Raw genomic sequence first — 25216 nt, 5'->3', positions numbered from 1 at the left:
TATATATATATATCATTCAAAAAAAAACCCAAATAAGTGAATTAAATTTGGGAATATTCATTTAACATACTTCTTATCCTTAGGAGGATGTTGACTAATTCTCTTTGAGCTAATACTAATTTCATTCCTTACAAGTTTCACCTTTTGGGATTAACTTACGGGTGAGCAAGACCCGGCCTAACCCGTAGACCCGTCTTAACTTGAAGGCTTAGGGACGGGTCTGACCTGTCTAAATAAATAAAAAAGCATAAGCCTGATTAAAAAGGACAGACGCATCGTCAAAAAATAACGGGTTCCAGACTATATATGAGTCACCCAACCCACCCTTATAATTATATATCAATAATAGTTGAATAAATATATATCCGTAATTATAAGACATGCGATATTGTGACATTTAATGAACTCAAGAAATAAACTTAGGACATCTGCTGTCACACATTTTGTGTCACTTCATGTGCTATGAGCTTGTGATTAAACATTATATATTATTATAATATTAATTTACTTGTGTCATCAAACAAACAAACCCTTTGAATCATAACTTTAAATAAAAAAATTTAATTGGAAGGCTAATATCTAACAAGTTCTTGTGGATACGATAGTCCCTTACTCTATACTTGTTTGCAACATTGAGAAGCAAGGCGTAAATATGAATAATTTTAAAGTACTTTTTTGTGGATTAATTAAAACTCTTTTGTATAAAAAAAATTGAGAATAGAAAAAATAATTTATGAAACCCAAATGTAAATTTGTATGAAGTGATTGAACCCGCACATAAATGTAAAAGAAGTTTTATTAAACTTAACCCTTATGGCTAAGAGTAACAGATTATAAAAAGCACGTATAGATTAAAAAAGTGATAATAAACTTCAATTTTCAATAAACTTTGTAACTTTTAATTATGTACAATGATCTGTGTCCCAAATTGTATCTCAAATCATATTTCTGATCAATGAAAACATGTTATTTTAATTAAAAATTAAATATTCATTATTTTTTCTATTTTACTTCAATATCATTTGTTCGAGACATAGTTTAAAACAACAATTTTTGTCAATATTTTATAAGCATCTCCTCTCTCTCTCTTGTAGGAGTATTAACTTATTTCCACTTGCACACCAACTTGCTTAAACCCACGAGGAAATGAATATTCAAACAAACCAACCCACCATGCTGAGGACATTTCTTTTCTATAGGTATTGATTCATTTTGATTGATATCATTAAATAAAGCGATTATGTGTGTCTTAACAACATCAAAATATGATATTATATGCTTCAACTTGCATGTCCTTTTCTCTCCATTTTGGCAAATTATAATATTGTCATGAACTTGGCTTGTAACTTGATGGATATGCATAACTTTTAAACCTCAAAAAATTAAATAAATCATGCTACAGCTAAATAGAGCTATATAATAATAATATTATATATATATATATATACACTACTCTGCATGTTGCTATCCAGTTCAATTTAATTACCTTTCTTCTTTATAATAAGCTAATATCAATTTTGAAACCCAACTTGAACAATAGTGAGGGAGTGAAAGCATAATTTGTTTTTTTATCTCGAAAGTAAATTAAACTATATATAGTGGAGGATTTGAGGAAGGGAAGGGTTTACGGAATAAAGTGAAAAAGGTTGTGGGTTTGAGTATTACTTATAGCAAATTTGAAGAAAAAAAATTATAAGGTAGTTTAATAGTTAAGAAAAATGAGTGAAATAAATAAGGTTGAGAGTTCGAGTCTCATGATAATCAATACTAACATTGCCGATCAAAAAACTATCTATAACATGTTATATTTTTTTTATGGAAATAACAATATGATATAACTTTTTTAGTTTCTTGACAAGGTAGGATTCAATACCTTTCATATTCTAATTCTATATAACTTTTTTAAATAAAAGAATTCTATTTGTATAGGAATTATGTACATCCAAACTTGGACTATCCTAAAAGCTAACTCAAACGATTAAGATATCTAAGTTTTATAAGCGTTGATTTGACTATATTATTGTTTAATGAGACTTATCTCAATAATCTCAACTTGCACTTATTTACATATATGTTAAAATTGTAATGAAAAATAAGTAACATTTCACTAATATATTTAATATATTCATAATTTCACGCAAACTAGACATAAAGTAAAGACAAACATAACAATACAACTCATACACCAAGTTGCATAACCTTCATGGTCATTGTCAGTATAGTCACGTTTGCCTCAAATCCTTCAAACTCAATTCAAAATTTTATTTCTTCATTTCATGTGAAAACTTGTAATTTAAATCACCACAACCAAACATACATATATAATTCATAATAATTAATTTATAAACAACACAAAGTATAATTCAAATTTATTAAACGCATTCACCCTTAAAAATATTGTTTATAAAACACATAGTTGGTGCAATTCTAACAGGGGTAAAAAAATGATACAAACTAATGAAAATTACTACAATTTTGTATTGCCTAAAAGAAAATGGAACATTACTTTCTTAACAACTTATCTGGGCGAATCGAGATGTATAGATATCCTTCTGAACCCTTAACTTTTTCATCATCGACTTGTTGAAATGACAAATGAAGATGTAATCTCATGAAAATTACTACAATGAAGACCAAATTGAAATTACACCAACATAGATAAATCCTTGTTTCCTTTTCACTTTCTCATGAAAAAGACACAATAAAATCATCACAAAACTAACTCATACACCACCTAATAATAAAAACAATAATAACAACTTTAATAAAACTATAATCACAACTTAATCAACAATCACTAAAATTAGTAACTAAATATAAAAAAGAAAAAAAAATTACACGTTGAAGTTATCGTTGGTGTGGTTTCGTTGTGGCTAAATTCTCCACAAATCTCGCGAGAGATTGAAGGTTACATCGAAGGATCGTATCAACAAAAACGCACGTGTCTTCGGTGGTGTTTCCCGGCGGCACATCCACTACATACGACTCCACAACCACCGTGCCGGAGGAGCATGAAGGGTGGAGCGTCGTCACGGACCGGTAGTTAGCTAGCCGGTGATCCCCACCCACCATGCTGAAGCTTATAACGTGGCGGTCGTCGTCGAGGAGCTCGAGTCTCTCGGTGCTTACGGCGGCGGGGAGGCCGGAGACGACGTGGACTTCACGGAGGGTGCCGACATCGCCGTCGCCGAGGATTACGTGGCAGCTCTTGACGAAATGCTTGTAGGCTTGTGGGTTGTCGAAGCGGCGGACGACGGGCCAGACTAGGGAAAGTGGGGCGGCGATTTCTTGGACGACGGAGGAGTTGCACTGGTTGGGGGACACCGCATGAGTGTGGTGGCGGGCCACCGTGTCGGGGATGTGAAAAGGGTTGTAGTGGTGGATGGCCATATATGGTTTTGGAGAAAATAATTTGAGTTTTTTTTTATGACAAGTGTTTTTGAATGTGAATGAATGGGTTGGTTCTATTGAGACAAAAAAATGGTCTTTTGATTTAGTGAGAGGAAAGTTGTTGGAAGAAGTTTTAAGTCCTAGGATTATATATAATATAGTAACTTAGGGGTAGAGAAATGGAGTTAGGATTTCTAAAACATGAAAGGTTAACAAAAAATAATGGATATTTGAATTGTGGGCTAGGGTAATGAAGTTTCATATAATGTATAAGTAAATGAGTTAAAGAATATATAACTCGATATAATTATGAACTCAATGAGTTGATGTTTTGGGTCAAGATTTTGTGTCTAGCAGCTCATTTATAGTAACTAAGTTTTAACTCAATCTATGGACAATTATATAAGCTCATGAATGAAGATCTTCTAACAAGTGGTATCGTAATCGATGGTTCGATGACCCAACTAAGTATTAAAGCGACCAATAGTCGATGTATTCATATAGGATCCTTGTGTTGAGAGTCTTCCGCACGAGAGTCCGGGAGTCGTGTCCAAGTGTACCTAATATTCAGGGAGCAACTCACTTTTACAAGTATGAGTTAGTGTAGTGAAGAAGTCACTTTTATGTGTAGAAGTTGAAGAACATAAAGTTAGATAGGCTCACATACCTAATATCTTAAGGTTTTGAGTCAAGTTGTTGTATCAAACTCATTTATATGCTTCTATTTTAATTAGCTCATAAGATAATGTTTTATTCTACTTATATGCACCAATGAGAAACATTTTATAGACCATGTGATCATGGTATTAGATTTAGGTACCAAAATATATATTATGTAAACCTCAATTTTGGCCTTGGGCCAATTGTAATAGATTGAAGTCATGTAAACGTAAATTGTATGTGTCAGAGCTTATAATCCTTATATTTAATAATACTTAATGATAGTCACTCAATTCTTCTAAGAAAGTAGATACAATTGGTTGAATCATGTTAATAAATTAGTTTTTCTTTGTCTGTTGGGAAAGTTAGCTCACGTACTTGTGAATGTTCTTGGCTCGGACAGGATTGCCTCCGGTGCAAGAATACATGTGAGAAACAAAAAAAATTAGTTTTTCTTTTTATCTTTTATTTATTGTTTGGCACGTTTGTAATTGTTTATAGTTAATGTTGATCAACGATTACTTCCACTATGTCACTGCATAAAGTTTTATAAAAGTATTGTATTTGGTTGATAATAGAACTTTATAGTGATGAGTTATTTTATTTCCCCAGTAGAATCATTTGAATGCATTCAAATGAATTAAAATAAACTTAGAAACTCTAAACAATTCTTAATTCTAAATTAAATTCTTTTCTCATTTGTGCGTAAAAATAGTTAAGGAGATTATTAGTTTATAAACGACTATTGTCCATCAACTAACATCATCTATCCCCACAATTTTTTATCCTTATGTCAAACCAATCAAATTACATCAAATAATATAAAAAAATATTTTATGATTTTTCATTTTAAATACGTAACAACTTTTAATTGGATTGTAACACAATTAAATATAAAAAGTGAAAAATATGATCTCCATTTATTGTCCATATGCTTGATTACTAATTTATAATCTCAATTTACTCCAAAGAGAGAATTAAAAGCCTCCAAAATTTAGCATTACTTCATTTCTTTTCTTTGTTGTATACAAACCCCAACTTTTAACATTAGCTTCTTTATAATTTTACCATATCGACAAATATAAAATACCCATAACTTAAAAGTAACACATGTATCCATGTTTTTTTCAAGTGAATATTCAACTTGCACGAAACATTTATTCAAGTGAACGATCTAGTTGCAAGATAGATCGTAAGCCATGAGATCATTTTTTTTTAATAAAAAATAAGAAAAGCGTGGATAAAACCACACACAAGTTGATATATATAAAAGGCGCACACACAAATTGAATATATAAATAAAATACAAATATGATTGTCATAAATAGATAAATTAATTAAAAGAAAAATTCAATCACGTGACAGATTCCAGAATCTGAAGATAGAGCAGAATTTGAAGGAATTTATCTCTTCCAAAACCATTTATACATAAAAACATAGAATACTATTCAAAAAATATTTCCCTAAATGTGTATTTGTTGAGCTGAGTATGTTAGTTAATATCTATAAACCATGAGTGTAAAAATTTTATATTATCAATGTATCATTCATCCTTCATTTGTATTATTTTTGTTTAAAAATTAATAATAATTAATAGAAGAATAATGAATACTAACAATATACAAAATTCTTACATTATATATGCAAACATTTTAAATCCTAAAAATGTGTAACTTTATTGATAAGCATTTCACAATTCACACATATATGATAATGTTTATGTGATTGGTTGATAGCTGAATAATGAAAATAAAACTCATAACTTATTCTAATGATGTTTTCATTAACAAAAACTTTTAACTTAGTATTCATTTTATTGAGTTTTGAATAAAAGTAATTAGAATATGTTTATAATGTTGTTTATTTTATGAAAACTTTATTTTAAATACTATGAATTAAATTCTCACGAAAGTAAATGATTTGACTATCACTTTCAGGCTTTCAAGAAAGTAAATGATTATGGTCACGACTCACGTGTAATTCTTGAGAAGTTTTATATAAAAGATTTGTAAGAATTTCTTTATTCTATAAAACTTGTGTTCTTCTTTACATAAAAAACCTGCATGTCGATAGGCTTTAAAATAGTATAAAGCATGAGTAATTGTTTGAAAAAACTTGCAAAATTTTATTGTAGTTCTCAATCTAATAATCTTATCTTATAAATGGAGCCCAAAAAAAGTTTATTTTGTATAATATTATTATAATTCTTAATCTAATTATATGGCAAAGTCATTCATACATTTTCTTCCTTAGTCAAAAGCAGCCTCATTATCTTATCTATATACCTCAAGTTGCAAGAGATCATTTGCCTATACAAAATTCCGACTTTGAAAGTGTAATGGGACCATTAGATATCTCTATTATTATCATTAGTTGACCGATTTTGACAATAATATAGAAAAGGACTTATATAGATATACGAATTAATTCACAATTTAGAAAATGTTCTTAAAATGCTTTATTGCGTTTATTTATGAATTTATGAAAATTCATATTATTACTTTTTGAAGAGATTTTCTATCAATGAATCCAAAAATAACTATAATAAGAAAATAAGATCTCAACTCTAAAATCTACATGCAGTAGATCAATGCTGACCGACAAATTGATCAATAAGATATTAAATCGAGTGTCACAAATTAAACAAGTATAAAAATGTTATTGAATTCACAATGACTTGTTGAGTACTAGCCTTTCAACTAAATATTGCTATTAGAGATAGAAGGAATGAAGACAAAAGTATTGGTTTGGGTTAAAGTGACAACAATTTCATCGAGGGTTCAAAGCTCCATTCCACAGTTAGTATGAAGAGAACAAAGAATACGGAACCATTGTGGTTTCTAGTGATGGTGTTGCCATAGAGAAATTCTAATACATCAATAGTATCACAATTTGTAAAATAATTTCATGTTTCAATTTCTTAAACTTGGTATCCATGTAAATGCTTATTTGGTTTGTTGTTGGGTAATAATGTCTTTGACATACCTTGTTCAGTAAATACGTCATTTACTAAACTTTGCTACAATTCAAAGTTCTCAGTTTCATTAAACTTCTTCACCATGAATCTCGTAGTGTCTAGATTGAAACCAATTAACTTTGATACTGATTATTGTGAAACCAATTAACTTTGATATCAATTGATTGTTGATGCATGAAACATTTGTTATACAATATTGATGAAAATCAATTGAATAAAAGAGTGAAGAATAAAGACGGCAAAAATAGATAACAAAACTTGTTAATTTAGTCCATCCAATTGTGTCTACGTTCCTAAAAGTATTGAGTAACTAACGATTCTAAATTCTAGCACACCTATCAAAGCTTACAAGATATATATATGTCAGATCCAAAATGATATGCCCAAAGAATGTTACTAGATGGAGTAAGTTGTAATAAAGAATTTGAGCTTAATATATAACATTAGTCTATTTCATTCATTTTTAAAATAGGCTACTTGCTTGAATAGTTCATTTGAAACCTCCTCCTCCATCTTATTTATATTACCATTAATATCTTCATAAAATGAAAGGTGAAGAAAAGAAAAGAAACAACAATCGATTAAATATACAAAAGAAACGAATAACAGAAAAGAAAAAGTAAATTTATGGTAGAAAGTCATAGGGAGGGATGATAAACACATCTTATCCGTAAGTACCCGTAAAAATACTTAAATAATAACTTATGTTTTTTTTTTAAAGCAAGGGTGTCAAGGCAGCCACAAATATATTACCACGAAAAGAGAAGAACAAAGAGTACCATTACATATACTTGAACCTATAATTAGGCAAAAGATATCTATTTCTATGAAATTTAGTAGCAAGAAAAGGGGGGACCGAATTCCACCAAGAAGTGGTTCTAGAATTCACTCCGAAGGAAGCTAGAATGTCCGCGCAAGAGTTTCCTTCCCTGAATATGTGAGAAACCTTGAGCCTCAAGGAAGTAATGATCCTCTTGTAATGCTCCTAGTAATTGCTAAGCTTCCAAGGAGGATCTTTGATGCCCTTGACAATTTCAACCACCAAGCTTGAGTCACTCTCCAACCAAACCTCCCTCCAACCCTTCAAACTAGCTATCTGAATTGCCATGATTGCAGCATGAAGCTCAGCAAAGAAAGAGCCTTGTATATGGAGATATGTAGCAAAACAACCCAACATGTCCCCGTTGCTGTCCCTAAAGATACCACCACCTCCTGTGTGACCAGGGTAGCCATGAGCAGCACCATCAGAGTTGACTTTGATCCACCCCTGAGGAGGAGGAAGCCATCTGACTTCAGTGATGGCAGGAGCAGGGTTGTAGTGAGGAGAGCAATTGAATCTACGAATTATATAAAATTCAAAGAGAGTAGGATTAGCAGCCAGGGTAGATAGATTGCCAGTGAGAGCAGTGTTCCTTTTTATCATGGCACAAGCTTGCAAGAAACCAACTTTTGTATCATCAAATCTACTTTGGTTCCTACAATACCATATAGTGGAGATGGTGTTTACTATGCTAGCAGTGACTACCAAGTTAAGTTGGGGACTCCAGTTATTCTTGCACACCCTCAAGAGGCTCTGAATGGAGGAGCTGTCCAAAGGTAAGTCAATAATATTTTCAAGACAATGCCAAAGATCAGTAGCAAAAGTGCATTGAAAGAAGAGGTGATTAGATGACTCCTCTGCAACATGACAAATGGAGCAGGAAGAGGCCAAATGGATGCCCCTTTTCTAAAGGTTGACATCCAGAGGCATTTTATTGTTAAGCAGCCTCCAAACTATGAATGATTTTGTTGGGGGGATGAAGCTAGACCAGATTTTCTTACACCAATTGATTTGAGTCTGCCCTGGCTTGAGGAAATTGTAAGCATCCTTCATACTCAAGCCACCATCGTTAGAGTGAATCCAAACAAGCTTATCCTTTTGATTTGTGACACGAATTTTAATGATTGATTGCAAGGATGCAGGATGCATAGAGGACATCCATGAGGGGATTAACCAATGATTGTCCTGGAAAAAGTCTTCAACTCTAGCGTTCAAGGAGGAGTAATGCTGCTGAGGAATGTTCAGAGTTGTGGCTAAAGGATTACTAAGCCAATTATCAAGCCAATAGTTTATATTTGCTCCATTACCAACTACCCATCTAGAGTTGTCATTGATCATAGTCCAGACACTTTTGATACCAGGCCAAATTGAAGACTTCACATAGGATGCATGCTTCCTACTGGCTCTGTAGAACCTGGCTTTGTAAAATAAGGCCCAATCCTGAGAGGAAGACCTCATACCCCAAGTAAGTTTCAGCAGGGAAGCTTGATTCAATTCAGTAATTGATCTAAGACCAAGACCTCCTTCAATAGTAGGAGTGCAGATCTTGTGCCAAGCCACAGTGACAAGCTTTCTAGTGCTAATATCACCTGACCAGATGAAGTTCCTCATACTCTTGTCAATAAGCTTCAGCAGAGAAGTAGGCCATAAATAGACTTGAAAGCTGAAAGTCAGCATACTGTGTATAATGGATTTGACCAGCTCCACCCTGCCCATGATGGAAAGAGTTGAGCCTTTCCACTTAGCAAGCTTGAGCACAATTCTATCAGCTATAGGTTGAAGGTGGATTGCCCTTGGCTTCCCTTTGAAGATAGGATCTCCCAAATAGGAGAAGGGGATGCTTCCCCTAGTGAAACCCAACCAAGAAGAAATGGAGGCAATCTTAGAAGGAGTAGCTTGGGTAGAAAAGAATTTGCACTTACTTGGATTAATATATTGCCCAGAGGCTTGAGCATATGTTTCAATAAGCTTTTTTAGAGCCAGAATGTCTCTCTTGATTCCTTTGCAGAAGATGAGGATGTCATCAGCATAAAGGACATGAGATGGTGTAGATATTTTCCCAAGGCTAGAGATGGAATGAATTTTCCCTTCAGCATGTAACCTGGCTAAGCCTCTGCTTAGGACATCTTCAGCTAGACAGAATAGGAGGGGGGATAGGGGGTCTCCTTGCCTAACACCCTTCTTACAACTGAAGAAACCATGATTTTGGCCATTAACAGCAATGGATAGCTTAGCAGAGCCCAAGATGGTATTTATCCAAGCTATGAACTTGCTATCAAAACCGAAAGCCTTTAGAGTATTGCTTATGAATCCCCAATCAATTGTGTCAAAGACTTTCCTAATATCCAGCTTGATAGCTAGGTTTCCCCCAAAAGACTTATGATCCAACAGATTTATGGCTTCAGAAGCAATACATATGCAGTCCTGGATGTGTCTTCCTTTGATGAAGCCTCTTTGCTGAGTAGAGACAATCACTGGAGCAATTATGGCCAACCTATCAGCCAAGACTTTAGTCATCACTTTGAATTGGAAGTTTGCAAGAGCAATTGGTCTGAATGAATAGGAACAAATATTATGATAATCAATTTGTAGGTACCGCATATATATAAATTTATTTTTAATCAAATATTTTATATATATTATATTTTTTTATTATTACTTTAACATTATATATTATATAATTTATTATTATTTTATAATAAATTTAGTTATTCAACTATGATTAAAGATATATCATATACATATGTTATTATGTATGTATTAATTATTTTTATATATTAATTTATTATAAAATATATAAATACATTATAAAATTGAAAACCAATTGGTAGCCACAAATATCTACTACTTGCTTAGATGGTAAAATTGTTTAGGTCCCACACCACTTATTTTTTTTTTATTTCATCATTCCAAATCAAACAAAGCACGAATGTCAAAAAATAAAATCATTTCTGAATCATTTATTTACCTTAGTGTGAAGAGACAAGAGTGTAGTATAGAAGAATAAGAAGAAAAGAGAAAAAAATGGATAAGATACTGAACAAGGTGGGGTCCTACTGGGTCAATCGCAAGGCCACAAATCAGCTTAATTCTGTCGGTGATGATATCAATGTACTTTTTCATTCATACCCTTTTTCATTTTTCTCATTTTCTTTCATAAATTTCTCTTTTTTTTCATCTGGGTACTTTAATTATATAATTCTATGTATTATACTTGTCCCCTCATTAAAAACTATGGGATTTTCATGTCTTTCATATTATAGTTTATTGTTAAATGGTGATTTGTCATGTTATTTTTTGAATAGTGAAAGAAGAATTGTGGTTTAGGTAGAAGTTTTTTGCTTAAGTGAATTTGTGATGGTTTTGGTTTAAAAGATGTTGTGTTCTACCAAAATCATCAAAATTTGATGCTAATTGCACCCGCTATGATATTCTTTCTGCTGAATTGTTGATTAATCAATGTATTAGGACTATTGGTTTTGGAACAGAAACATTGTAGAAGATGATGGACTTAGTTATAGTTCTTCCTGCTTTGGGTATAAACTATAAAACATTTATTTTATATGAATATTAGGGAATGAGAAACGTTCAAGATTGATGTAGCCTTTGTTCATAATAGAAATCAATTGTGATTTCACTTGAGTCTCATAGCTGTAATGTTGAGGATGATATTTCATTGCTTGAGTAATGTTTATATTAACATATTTTCCTATGGCCTTTAGTCATTTTCGAGCACTATTGATGGAGCAACCAAATGGTTTTTCAGCAAAATAAAAGGTATGTACCTTTTATCTCTTCATTATTATATGTTGTACAAATTTAGGTTGTGAAATGTGTGCTGTAGTGAGGATTTCTTTTGATTTAAACTCACAATTTCAGATAAAGAAATTAATCAGTTTCGATGTGCGAATTATGACCATGGCCATGAACATATATTAACATGTTTTTTGTAACTTCTTTCTTGTGTAATTAGAGAGATTTATACTAGCATTACTTTTCTTATGCTTTGAAGAATGATTAGATGGAATTAATGTACCAAATAGTTATTGTATTTTGATCTTTGATCATTCCTTAGTTGTCATAATTTTGCACGAGGCTCATGATTACTAAACAACAATAATCTTACTGTTACGTCAAGCTCGCCCTCGTACTTTCTAACCTGTAAACAATAACATAAATTTGTCAGGAAAGATGCAAAAACCGCTAACAGAGTTGCTAAAGGAGCATGATCTACCAATCGGAATATTTCCTCGCGACGCGACAAACTACGAATTAGATGAAGAAATAGGAAAGCTTGTTGTTTACATTCCTGAAGTGTGTGAAGTTGGGTACAAGGATTCATCGGTGTTGAGATTCTTTACTACCGTGACATGTTATTTGGAGAAAGGAAGGATATCGGAGATAGAAGGAATGAAAATAAAAGTGTTGGTTTGGGTGAAAGTGACAACAATTTCATGTGAAGGATCAAAGCTTCATTTCATAGTTGGTATGAGGAGAACAAAGAATAGAGAACCATTTGAGGTTTCTAGAGATGGTGTTCCCATAGAGAAATTCTAATACATCAATAGTTTCACAATTTTGTAAAATATTTTACCTTGTTGTGGTTCATTTTGTTTTCCTTCATATGTTAATGTTGTTATTTGAGACAAGTTTTTGGTCCTTTGTGGTGAACAAGTAGTTTCAATATACTATTCTATATCTAAGATTTCATGTTTAAATTTTTTAAACTCGATGCTTATTTGGTTTATTGTCGGGTAATGTCTTTGATAGACCTTATTCAGTCAACAAGAATATAAAATGAAAAAATATACGAGAAATTGTTAATTTGTTTCGTCCAATTGTATTTATATTTTTGAGAACTTTATGTAACTAACAATAATAAGTTATAACACACCTAATCAAGACTTAAAAGATATATAACTATCTCATTCATTTTTGAAATAGGTTACTTGCTTAAATAGTTGATGTGAGCATATTCCTCCATTATAAAATGAAAGATGAAAAAAGAAAATCAATGTATAATAATCAAAATCTAAAACAATATCTTTTGATTGGAAGGTAGAAATATTATTATTTTTTATAGAATAAATTACCAAAAAAAATGTATAAAGTTATTTCTCTATGTTATGGTTATTTTGGTTGTTTTTATACTATATTAAAGTTACCCAATTTTTTATATTTTTTCATACTACTAATAATATATTATCTTTTTGGGTAAGGAACTAATCTCTTTTAAAATTCACAGTTGTTATACCAATAGTAAACATAGTATTATTTTTCATATAAAAAAAACTTACTATCAAGGTAGATGCCAATTTCTCAAAAAATGCATCTAATCATCGATAATTAATATTGTTTTTTAGATGCAAAAGAGGGACATAAGATATCCTTCACTTTATTGTAGCTACACAAACCACCCTCAAATTTATATACATATTATATTGATGATCCCGTATAGGAGATGATAGTAATTTTTGAAACAAAAAAATATAATGAATATAATTAAGTTAAACTCTAGTGAATGTTAATGTGATTTACTCTTAATTATTAGTTATATAAAATTTGTTAAAAATTCTAAAGAGATGTTATTTAAATACAAAAATTGAAGAGTGATTTCATAATCAAATTCTATATGTAAATCTACAAATGACCAATTTATCATAGCTAATGTATAATTAATTAATTAAAAGTAAATTTCATCATCACATATTAGAGTTTCACTTAATTACCCCACAATTTATTTTTGTTTAAAAGATTACATTGATATTTTCAACAACAATGATCAATATAGCTATGTATATAGAATATGGGCAGTTTGTATAGATGAAAAAAATATAATTTATATAATTTTACTAAAATTCAGAGAATATATTAGTGTTGCTTTAGGATAACTAATATGATTTTTTACATTTGTGAAGTATGGAATGAGGTTGGGGATGTGAAATTATATTTATGGATTCCATGATGTGCAAGATGAAAAGTCAATACATTTGAAAATCAATAATTTAAATGATATTCCTACTAATGAAAAGATGCAACCTTTTTTCCTCTAAAGACAACACATATTATCAACCTTCTCACCTATTCTGAAAGATAACATCTACTTTTATATTATTATTTTTCAAAAAAGTAAAATAAAATATATTGATATAGTAAGTTTTATAAAAAAAATAAATAAATAATGTACTTGTATTAATGTATATGGAATGTATTGTTTTTCTTTCCAATTTCATGTTGACCTTTTCTTTCTCTCCTTGCTATACCTTTGACATATTCTCTCCCAAATTCATTTTTATTTTCTATAATCACTTTCATTTTTTTGGATTTGAAATAATGGAAATAATGGAGATGATTTCTTTCCTTTTCCCTTTTTTTCTTCCCCATTCCTAACCCTTTGATCCCTCTCCTTCCCTTTCCCTCCTAAGTCCCAAACAAAGCTTAAGAGAATCGAGAATTGTTTTTTTTCAAGGGGATGGAAAGGTATGGAGTATAGCATAGTGTAGATATTTGAACACATGTAATCATAACACTAGATTTAGATACTTTAGACCAAACTTATTTTATGTTTCTCTTGTCCTTAAAAGGAGAAGTTGAGCCAAACAACTCCATTAAAAATTGTTAACTTTTCTTTTTTATGAAGAAAACATACAAATATGGAGCTTCTATGTATGTCTTCTCATTTAATTAGCTTCACTATTATCATCGTAACCACCTTCACTATTATCATCATTATCATCATAACCACGATAACCATGTTGCTACTATCATTGCCACGACTTCCATCGTCGTCCTCACACCACCATACTATCTTTACGGTTATCGCCTCTATTACCAAATATCGCTATTGTTAACATAATCATCATTATTGTCACCACCACCTTTATCTCCTTTGCTATCACTAACACCATTGCTAAAAAGTTTGAAAGTAAATTTTTAAGTTAAAAACTGAAACTACTAAACAACTATAGTTTCTATCTTTGAAACTCTTGTTTCTAGCATCTTCGTAGTTTTTTAAGGGAAAAGTTGGGTCAAATATAGTCTTATAATTATTGAAATGCATGTTAAGAAAAGGGGAATGTCTTCATAAAATAAAAATGATGAAATTAATACATCCAAAATTATTAATTTTCGTGTTTAAATCAATAAATATTTTCATATCTTCAATTCCAAATATGATAAGTGCAATATACTTCTTACCCCATTTAGTATTTGATGCGCATCAAAAAAATGATTGCATTGATGCAATAATGATGAGGATGATTGTGGCATATGAGTTGTGTTTAAGTATAAGGATATGAGGCTAATATCAAATAATAATGACATTAATGTAAGTAAAATATATAGTAGGATTATGCTAATTTCTTATCCTAGTTAGTATTTGATGTGCAACAATTAACCATTGCATTAATATGGTGACAATAATATTAAGGATAGTGGTGTTTAAATATAATGATATGAGGCAAACACCATAACAATATTAACATAAAAACACAAGACACAATAAAACATTACATTATCTTATTAGGATAGAGATGTCCCTAAAGTTTCTATTGATCAAATATTAACATATGAATAACAACAATTCAAAAACAAACATAACATTTTAAATTAGAGTGATGATTCACTTACTCCAAGAGTAAGTTTTTTAAACTTACTTCTCATCCTAGCCATTAATTCTAGGGACATTTGATAGTTTAGATCTACTTACTAATTCAAATTATTAGATTTATCTAGAATTGAAGACTAAGATCAAAAATAAATTCTCCTCCTTAAATTATTATTAAAATCTAATTGACCTAAGATAAAGAATAAAACATTCGGAAACATATAATTAATGTCCACCTTATTATAGGTTATAGTAATTATATTGTATGGAAAACACAATAAATAAACCATAGGAGGCAATATAGACCTTGAGGAATAAAAGAGGAATACATTCCAATAAAAGGTTATATGACCATTATTAGTAAATGAGAGGTCCTTTTAACTCATTATTTTATAAAAAGATGATGGATTTGTTGCATATTCATTCAATCGTAACTGTTAACTACTATTAATGTATTAATGTCACATCAGCCGATCTCAAACACTAAAAAAATACCAATAATATCTTTTAATAATGGAAGACTATGTTAAATTCTAAAAGAATAGAAAGATCAGATGTTCAATTCCTAATAACAATACTTCAATACAATATTGTGAAATCCAAGTTGAATGTCGAATTGGAAGAAGTCTTGTATTAGGTTTAACTAGTTTAAACAGTTAAATCGTCCGGTTTGACCGTATAATTTTATATATAATTAGTAATTTTTATCTATAAACATGTAAATGTAAAATTTTATATAATTAATAATTACGTATAATTGTAATGAAGTAACATATCTTCATCTTTTTTAGACTAGAGTAAAACAAAATATTTGAGTAGTGTTCCGTTTTTTAATTATTTAATTTAACCGTCTGATTTATTTTGCGGATTAATGCGGTTGAACCGAGTTTAACACGGTCGAACCGAAATTTCCCCGATTCAAAGTAGTTCATCCCTAACCTGGTTAAGACCGCAAACAAAAACCGTTTTCAAGTCCGATCAGCGGTCAAACAGGTTAGACCATGCGATCCGATTCTCATAACAACACTTAAAGAATCAATCACCCGAAAATGGATTAATAATTAAGGATATATCTTTTTGATAGTACCAAAACAACAATAAAAAGATGTATTTGGTTTGAAAAATAAAATATCTTATAGTATAATGAAATAATTTATTTCTCTAAATTCAATAATGTTTAAAATATATATATTCTTTGTTTTGTTACGGTTCAAAGTTTTTTAAATGGCGAGTGTGATCACATTATATTATCTGCGAGTGAGAGACACAAAAAAAGTTCCAACTTTTCGCAATGATTCCTCAAACTCCGCGTTCACACTACACACACCACGAGTCCGCCACACGCCCCGTCTCCTCACTCAATCCCACCCCTCCACGTGTCCCTCATCCAACGTTCCAAAATAAAACACTCTAATCCCCAAAATACCCCTCTCCACCACTACATAGATCTTCATTCTTCTTCCCATCATTCTTCACTCACAATTGATCCTTCTTCTCCATTTTCTCAAACACCCTTTTGGATTTTCAACCCAAAATGTCTTTCATTTCTTCCAAAGTTTCAACCTTTACTCCATTTTCACCATCAACCATTGTTGGTGATAACAATGGGATGGTGAAAAAGCCAAGCTTTTTTTGTTCTATGAACTTTTCTAAGAAATGGGGTGTGAGAGATCTAAGGGTTTTTGCATCATCAATAACTGTGCCATTAACTGGAGTGATATTTGAACCATTTGAAGAGGTTAAGAATTTTGCTATTTCTGTTCCAACATCTCCTCAACTTTCATTGGCGAAACAGAAGTATGCTGATGAATGTGAATCTGCCATTAATGAACAGATTAAGTAAGCATTTCTATAATCTCAATTTTTTATATTTAAATTAGTATATATATGTTAACAAATCATGCATTTCCTTAAAAAAATCGAACCTTTATGTTGTGTGAATAATTATATTTTTATATATAATTAGTTATGTATAATAGATCTATATATATATATATATTTAGAGAAAATAATGTATGTGTATGAGTTTTATACATTTCTTTCGATGAAGTATGAGTTTTATACCTTATCATTACGTATACTACATTATACACGGTTCATGTTTAATCATTTTAGTACTAAACTAAAATGATCTATATTTCACTCATATATTTATATATTTGATCTGAAGATGTATAGATACTTTTTTTCTGTTTTTTGTATATAATATGGGAGCATTTGCCTCTTACGCATGTTTTTTAAGATTGAAAAACAACTAAATAAGTGATTTTAGATATGGAAAATAAGTGATTTACTCCTGTTTTTTCTTCTCTATATATATATTTTGGTGTAGATCCAAAGTTTTCCAATTTTTGTAGTGATTTTTATTGTGTTTCATGCTTTGTGTGTTGTGTAAGGATTTTACTTAATAATAAGAAATTTGGTTATTTTGATATTATGATCTTTCCTTTGGTAATATATATTTTTCTCTATATAATTGTGACAGTGTGGAGTACAATGTTTCCTATGTGTACCATTCCTTGTTTGCATACTTTGACAGAGACAACATTGCCCTCAAAGGACTTGCCAAGTAAGTTTCAATACCGATTTTCGGTTGGAAACCGGCTCCGCACTGTTTTCGATTTCATGTGATGTTATTTGATGAAAACAGGTTCTTCAAGGAATCTAGTGAAGAGGAAAGAGAGCATGCTGAAAAGCTTATCAAATATCAGGTTGGTTTAAATAGATAAAACATTTCTAAAGTTCTCTTATAATAACTTCATATGACTTATTTGTCTCTGATTAAAATGTTCAGAATATTCGTGGTGGAAAAGTAGTACTTCACCCTATCAAGAATGTTCCCTCAGAATTTGATCATGAGGAAAAGGGTGATGCATTGTATGGTATGATTTCTTTACAAACTTTTCTATTTCTCAATGCCTTATGAACTTTTTATAAGCTCCATTTAGCTTATTTTAATAAGCTTATGAAAATAAAGCTCTTTCAGCTTATTTCAAAATATATCTTATTTAAGCTGTTTATCAAATGCACCATTGATCATTTCTTTAAGCAACTTTTGCTCTATGCAGCTATGGAGTTAGCTTTGTCTTTGGAGAAGTTAACAAATGAAAAACTTCTGAATGTGCACAGTGTAATGTCTTCGGCTGCATAATTTGTCCCTTAATTCTGATCTAAAGTTGAATGTGCACAATGCAATGTCTTTCTTATTTTGATCTATACTTGTTAAGGTCAATTAATCGACGATCTGTGAATAATAGGTGGCCGGTCGGAACAATGACCCTCAGTTGGCAGACTTCATCGAAAGCGAGTTTTTGGCCGAGCAGGTGAAACTCATCAAAATCATAGTGTGGCTGGAAATAGAAATTTAGAGATAAAATTGTGTATTTCCCTTACATTACTACCACAAATACTAACAAAATTTGTTTACTATTGTTTAGGTGGAATCAATTAAGAAGATATCAGAGTATGTGGCTCAGTTGAGGAGGATTGGAAAGGGTCATGGTATGTATATAGATACCATCATTCTAATGCACGAGTCTCAGGGTCGATACTTAACTGAAAATCAGGCCGCGATTAGGAAAATACCCTTTGGTTTCTCTAATACAATTTTTGTTTTTGTGGCATTTAGGTACTTGGCACTTCAATCAAAGTCTTCTCCATGAGGGAAACACTGCATGAATTTGAATAATCTTCATGAATAGTAGTATTGGTTTAAATTTAGTCTTTTCTTAAGTTCTGGTTTGTTTTCAATTGTAGAGAAGTATGTAACTACTTTTCCTTAGTACTGAGATTTGGAAACTTAAGAGTATTGTATTTTGCTAATATCAAATGTAATTGGCTATAAGCCATTATCATGCAATCATATCTATTAGCTTCTTTTCAATCACTTTGTCAGAAATAAGTGATTTTGGCTATTTAAGATTTAAAAGAAACTTGTTATGGTTAGAAAATTTTGATGTGCTGGTAGTGTTACCAATGTGTTAGGTTTCAATTCCTAGGAACGAAACTTGTTGGGAGGGGCAGCCACGAATCGTGAAAGGGATTAGAAAAATATCATTGTGATTCGGTGTCAAATGCAATTATGGTGTGATGTGATTGTGGCGGTCACTGTAACCACAATATTGTAGCAGTATCATGTGACGTGGTCTACAATTTATGTGATGTGGTCTACAATTTGAAACACTCGTACATATTTATTTTATCATTTTGCTACCAATAGTGGTGTCTTAAGTTACTTACCTTTGAGGCTTAATCCTAAAGTTTGAAGTTACTCTATGAAGGATCCTCTTAATTGGGTACATAAAAAAGCTCTTGAAACAACACCAACCTTTCCACTTTCTCATTTTCAATATCACATAGACTTTCCCTTCTCTTACTTTTAGTCTACATTTTTATACATGCATCATGCCATTAAAACTTCATTGGCTTCAAGAAAAACAATAAGATGAATCATGACATAGAAGAAAGCAACAAAAAGGAAGACAAGGCCTTTTTGTACTTCATGATTTAGTCTATTTGCATAAAATATTCATGATAGAACTTTACTTAAGTTTGTTCAAGAAAAATACTCCAAGGTCAAACCAACCATTAGGTAGTGACAAGATTTTTTTGATGAAAATTCATTTGGATTTTGATTTTGCTACTTACCCATCTCACCAAATGTTCTCAATTTGATTGCATTTAAGTAGAATGGTTCATTCACAATCAAAAAGTAAAGATACAATCAAAGTATTAATATAATGGTATAAGACCTGTTAAATCTCTAGCAAGAGACACTTAAGAATTCGATTTTTGAGAGTAACAATCACACACCCCGAAAGAGATTTGTTCCTTCCGATGAATAATACCTTGGTAATATAAAAAATATAGAAGCCTAATGTCTCACCAAATTCTAAATTGCAACACCACATGACAAACTATCATAATCTAACTCTTTTATCATCTCCATCAAACAAGTCCTTAACAAATTGAGAATCACATTACCCCTCCGACTCTGGAAAATAAGAACAATTAATATGAATCATTAAATTAAGACACTTAATTATTACACCATTAAATAATTGACAAGATTCATATGATGCAACAATCATGAACTTATCTTATTCCAAATGTCATTACAAACATCTAGGGTAGGGATCTTCAAGTTGTCATATTCAAACTTCTCAACTGATTTTTTATCCTTTTCCACAATATCTGGAAATAAGATTTAAGGACCAACCAATTTTTGGACTTATAAAATATCATATATATATATATATATATATATATATATATGTAGGACCTGAAGAAGAAAAATAAATATACTAAACAAAAGGATACAGCCTGAAATTTTGGACTGATCATCCAAGTTTGGCACAATATTTGTGACAGAAGCATACATTGAAAGCATCATCCTGAAACATCAAAGAAGAATGCTGTTAAGTTATATAGAAAAATGCAAGAATAAGAATTTTCATCATTTTAAATCAATTAAAATGAAAGATAAGATGAATTACATATCACATATGTTAAAGTTGTTAGTTAATTTCAATCTGTTAGTTGTAATATTGTTTTCGTTAATCGATTAACTAGTTAGTTATTAGTTAGACATTGTAATATACAATGAGTGATTCCCTTATTCCTCGTAACTCATCTTCAATTCAATATCATTTTCTCATTCCTTCTTGTTCATCAAGAAGATCTCTCTTATCCATGGCACCTACCATTTTCACAACATCAAAACAATCTTATATTCAAGTTTTGCAATGTACTTACTGTGCCCTTTGCTTATCCTTCTCAATTTTCAGTGAAGTCTTCTTCTGTTGTTGGACACAAACCCATTGCTTCTCTAGATCATTAAACTCATTGCTGATCAATGTATTCATGCAAAATAGATGCCAAGAAAGTTAATAATCCACACAAAGAGCATGTAATTGAAAAGGTGACAAAACAAGAAGAGACTTATCTTAACTCCTCCTTCAACATTCGTTCCTTTTCAAGTTCTTCTTCTAGTTCTCTCTGCAGAAGATCCACTTCTGCATCAGTAGTAGTTTCATGTCTAGCTTCCTCTGTTTTTTGCTTGCATGCTTTTATTTTTTCCTCATAATCTAATTCATATAATCAAAGGTTATTACAATAGCATAACATGAACTAGAGAAGATAAAGGAGATCTGCTCACTCATCATAGATAACAACAACAACGACTCCCGTAATGTTCTATCATAAATCATTAGCTGAACTGCATAGTTCTGTGGTAGGATCCGGTACATTAGTGTTCATTGTAGATAACTACAATAACAAACAACAACAAAGCTATTATCCTACTAAGTGGGCCGTCTATATGGATCGAAAGACTTCATAATGCTCTATCATAAATCATTAAACTATAGTCCTCATGAGATTCGGTGCATTAGTGTTCATTGTAGATAACAACGACAACCAACAACAATGAATCCATTATCCTACTAGGTGGGTCGGCTACAGGAACCGAAAAACTTCATAATACTCTATCATATATTATTAAATTATAGAGCATGATGAGATCAGGCGCATTAGTGTTCATTGTAGATTACATGAATATGAAATAGTGTTCACTATTAATTTATGATATTGTTAAAAGTTTGAAGAGAATGGCGAGAGTATAAAGGGCAAAAATAATAATCAACAACACAAGCATTAAATCATAATAAAAATCAAAACTTTCAGATAAGAACTTAAATTCCCATATTTATTTTTAAACAACACACAACCATAAAAATCACAAAAAATGAAAACTTTATATTAACATCTAAAATCCCCAAATTCCCTGAGTTTACCTATAAATTTGGAAGATTTAAAGAAAACCCAGATAGAGAAAGAAGAAAAGAACCTTGTAGCAATGAATGAAGGTTGTTGAAATCGGAGTAACATGTTGAAGAGAGTGAAATGGAACGTTGTAGAGTTTGAGTGATGTTGTTGAAATCACGTTGATCACGCAATACCTTAACGAGATCGTCGCTGTAACAAATCAACTTCTCTACATCAATGGTGTTGCTTCTTGAAGATGATTCTCCCATTTTCAGAATTTAGAGAGAGAGAGAGAGAGAGAGAGAAATTGAAGAGTTCTTTCATTTGAATTGCAATAAGTTTTAAATTGAAAGAGGGAAACTTTTTTCTCATGGTTTTGGGAGAAAGCCCTTAAACTTTTGACTAATTGTAAATTGGTATATGAAATTTTAAATCATTCAAAATTTTGACTATTAAAATATTATAATATTATAATTATAACAAAAAATATTGTATTTTATTAATTGAGAAGTACACAAGTAAAACTATATTCAACTTTCACCTAATGTATAGGGAGGTTTTGGTGGGTACGGGTAATATACTATTCATATCTACCCTATTGTCATATTTTTGGACTTATATTTGCACTGAACATGTGTTGATTTTTGATAAATCTGTTATGCGTGGGTCCTTAAATATCTATTGGATATGTGGATATCAAAAAATTAAGAAAATATTAAAAATATTTATGAGTATTTTATTAAATTGTGTGTTTGTTTCATATAATTTTATTTAATATTTAAGCAATAAAAAGGGGAAAACAGAACATAATTTAAATCTAATCTAATTTTTATTTATTAAATATAACTCATTTTACTCAAACGTATACACAAAAAGACTTTACGTTTTTTCTATATCAAAACCAATAATTCTAACATAGATATATACTTAATTATACACCAACTAAGTTTTTCTTGTCTACATTTCCATGAATGGATATCCAAAGTGCAACAAACATGATCATACATATAGCATAGACAAAAGAAAAGACAAAGAAATGAGCGGGAACTAACTAAGAAGACTGCAACATGAAATTATATATAGAAATAATATTAAAGTGAGATAACTTATAACACAAATATAAGCAAATGATGTGTGAAGTTAATGTCTTTTACAATAGGATATTCACATCCCCAATTAATATATCTTTTATGCAATGCAATATGCATGTTGATCAACCAATCTCCATAAAATGCTTGAAGGCCAAGATCCTAATGGGAAAGCAACTAGGAGTACATATTATTCTAACCAAAAGAAGATACAATATCAATTGTTCTCAATTATCTCTATTTGAGGTGCTTACATGGTAAGCCCAGTCCGTTTCAGGAATCCTCTCTACTGATCATGAAATGCCAAAGGAGTGTTAGAGATTGATTAGTTTGTATGTAGGACTATCCTGTTCATAAGACTAATGAACTGGAACCCTCACTAAACTGTCCCACCTAAGCAATCTCTCAAGGCTTCTTGACGAATCACTACCAATGTCGCCCCTATCCAAATTCACAATGATATTTCTATTGTCATATTTTTTTATTTTCTCTAACTCCAACTACAAGATTGCAATGCATGCAAACTAAGTAAAGTTAGCTCAATAAGTATTTTAGTCAAGGTTTTCTCAATTAATATTTCAACAAGTATCACATGAGTTAGTCGTCTCAAATCCAATACATTGTTATCATGTCAAGCCCAACGGACGAGCTCAAGACACTAACTTAGTGATCAAATATCATTGGGAAAAACCCAAATTTCACTACACTTTCAAGTGTATGAATAGTCATATGCTCTCAACAAATCCAAAATATCACATATGTTAGTTGTCTCAACTCCAATACATTTTTACTATGTCATGTTCCCAAGACGAACTCAAGATATTAACTTGGTGATCCAATGCCAATGGGCAAAGCCCCGAATAACAGTTTCAAGTGTGTAATTTCTTTTTTATGAAGGGTGACGACACACCCGAAAATTTCATTGAAAAGAGGAGATTACATATGCTTGAATCTATAGTTAGGCAATAAAAGTCTATTCCTATTGAATTCGTGCAAAAGAAAAGAGGGGGTTGAGTTCCACCAAGAGTTAACCCTGGAATTCACCCCGAATGAAGCAAGCTTATTGGTACAAGCATTGCCTTCTCTATAAATATGAGTAATTCTGAAATTCAAAACATTTAGATTGCAACAACATTTACTCCAAGTGTTCCTTAATTTCCAAGGAACTTGGAATTTCCCTTTGAATATGTCAACAAACGTACTTGAGTCGCACTCAAGCCAGACTGCATACCAACCTTTCCTTTTAGACATGACTATTGCCAAGATTGTAGCAAACAATTCAGCATAGAGAGAGTCTTGGATGTTCATATAAATTGCAAAACAACCCAACATTTCCCCACTATAGTCTATGAAAATACCACCACCTCCAGCATGACCAGGGGAGCCATGGGCAGCCCTGTCAGTGTTATTCTTCACTCAACCAGGCTTAGGGAGGAGCCACCTCACTTCTGTAATAACAGGGGCCAAAGTGTACTTTGGATAAACTCCAAAAGCTCTAAGCAATATAAGCTCTTCCATGGAGGGGTTAGCAGTTGCCTTAGATAAGTTGCCAATCATTGTAGTGTCCCTTTGGATCCTTGTCAAGGTTTGGGCAGTAGTAAGAAACTTGTCTTCAAACCTACCATGGTTTCTGTAGTGCCAAATTTTTGAGATTGTGCTCACAATATAGGCTATTATCACCTCAGTAAGCTGATGACTCCATGTGTTACTAGGCAGTTGAAGAAGAGCAGCAACAGAGGACCTCTCAATATTCTTACCAAGAAGGTTCTCTAGCCAGTTCCAAAGAGGAACAACAAAGGAACAAATGCATGGCAAAGGGTGCAAATAGAGGCCATAGGTATCCCTCTTTTTTGAAGGTTCTCATCTGTAGGCATTTTATTATTGATAAGCCTCCAAGTATTGAAGGATTT

The 25216-nt window shown here is 31.4% G+C and overlaps 4 protein-coding genes across 4 annotated transcripts; 2 read left to right on the top strand and 2 right to left on the bottom strand.

Moving 5' to 3' along the window:
• Positions 2649-3491, bottom strand: LOC109353020 (abscisic acid receptor PYL4-like). The gene has a single exon (XM_019595210.1). The coding sequence runs from the start codon at positions 3388-3390 to the stop codon at positions 2848-2850; it is 543 nt and encodes a 180-aa protein (XP_019450755.1). The 5' UTR covers positions 3391-3491; the 3' UTR covers positions 2649-2847.
• On the top strand, positions 10804-12555 carry LOC109353011 (uncharacterized protein At5g01610-like). The gene is made up of 3 exons (XM_019595199.1): positions 10804-10958; positions 11570-11624; positions 12034-12555. The coding sequence occupies exons 1-3, from the start codon at positions 10872-10874 to the stop codon at positions 12402-12404; spliced, it is 513 nt and encodes a 170-aa protein (XP_019450744.1). The 5' UTR covers positions 10804-10871; the 3' UTR covers positions 12405-12555.
• LOC109352658 (ferritin-1, chloroplastic-like) lies at positions 16918-19336 on the top strand. The gene is made up of 8 exons (XM_019594811.1): positions 16918-17292; positions 17939-18022; positions 18104-18164; positions 18248-18335; positions 18522-18583; positions 18711-18776; positions 18891-18954; positions 19082-19336. Exons 1-8 carry the CDS (start codon positions 16988-16990, stop codon positions 19129-19131), a joined length of 780 nt encoding a protein of 259 aa, XP_019450356.1. The 5' UTR covers positions 16918-16987; the 3' UTR covers positions 19132-19336.
• Positions 20434-22538, bottom strand: LOC109353008. The gene is made up of 5 exons (XM_019595196.1): positions 22301-22538; positions 21398-21539; positions 21208-21309; positions 20773-20846; positions 20434-20646 (listed from the first exon to the last, which is right to left on the bottom strand). Exons 1-5 carry the CDS (start codon positions 22485-22487, stop codon positions 20540-20542), a joined length of 612 nt encoding a protein of 203 aa, XP_019450741.1. The 5' UTR covers positions 22488-22538; the 3' UTR covers positions 20434-20539.

This window comes from Lupinus angustifolius, chromosome LG07 (genome assembly GCF_001865875.1).
Source record: "Lupinus angustifolius cultivar Tanjil chromosome LG07, LupAngTanjil_v1.0, whole genome shotgun sequence".
Classification (NCBI taxonomy): Eukaryota; Viridiplantae; Streptophyta; class Magnoliopsida; order Fabales; family Fabaceae; genus Lupinus; species Lupinus angustifolius.
The sequence above is the reverse complement of the archived record's forward strand: the minus strand, read 5'-3'. Positions and strand labels throughout refer to the sequence as shown.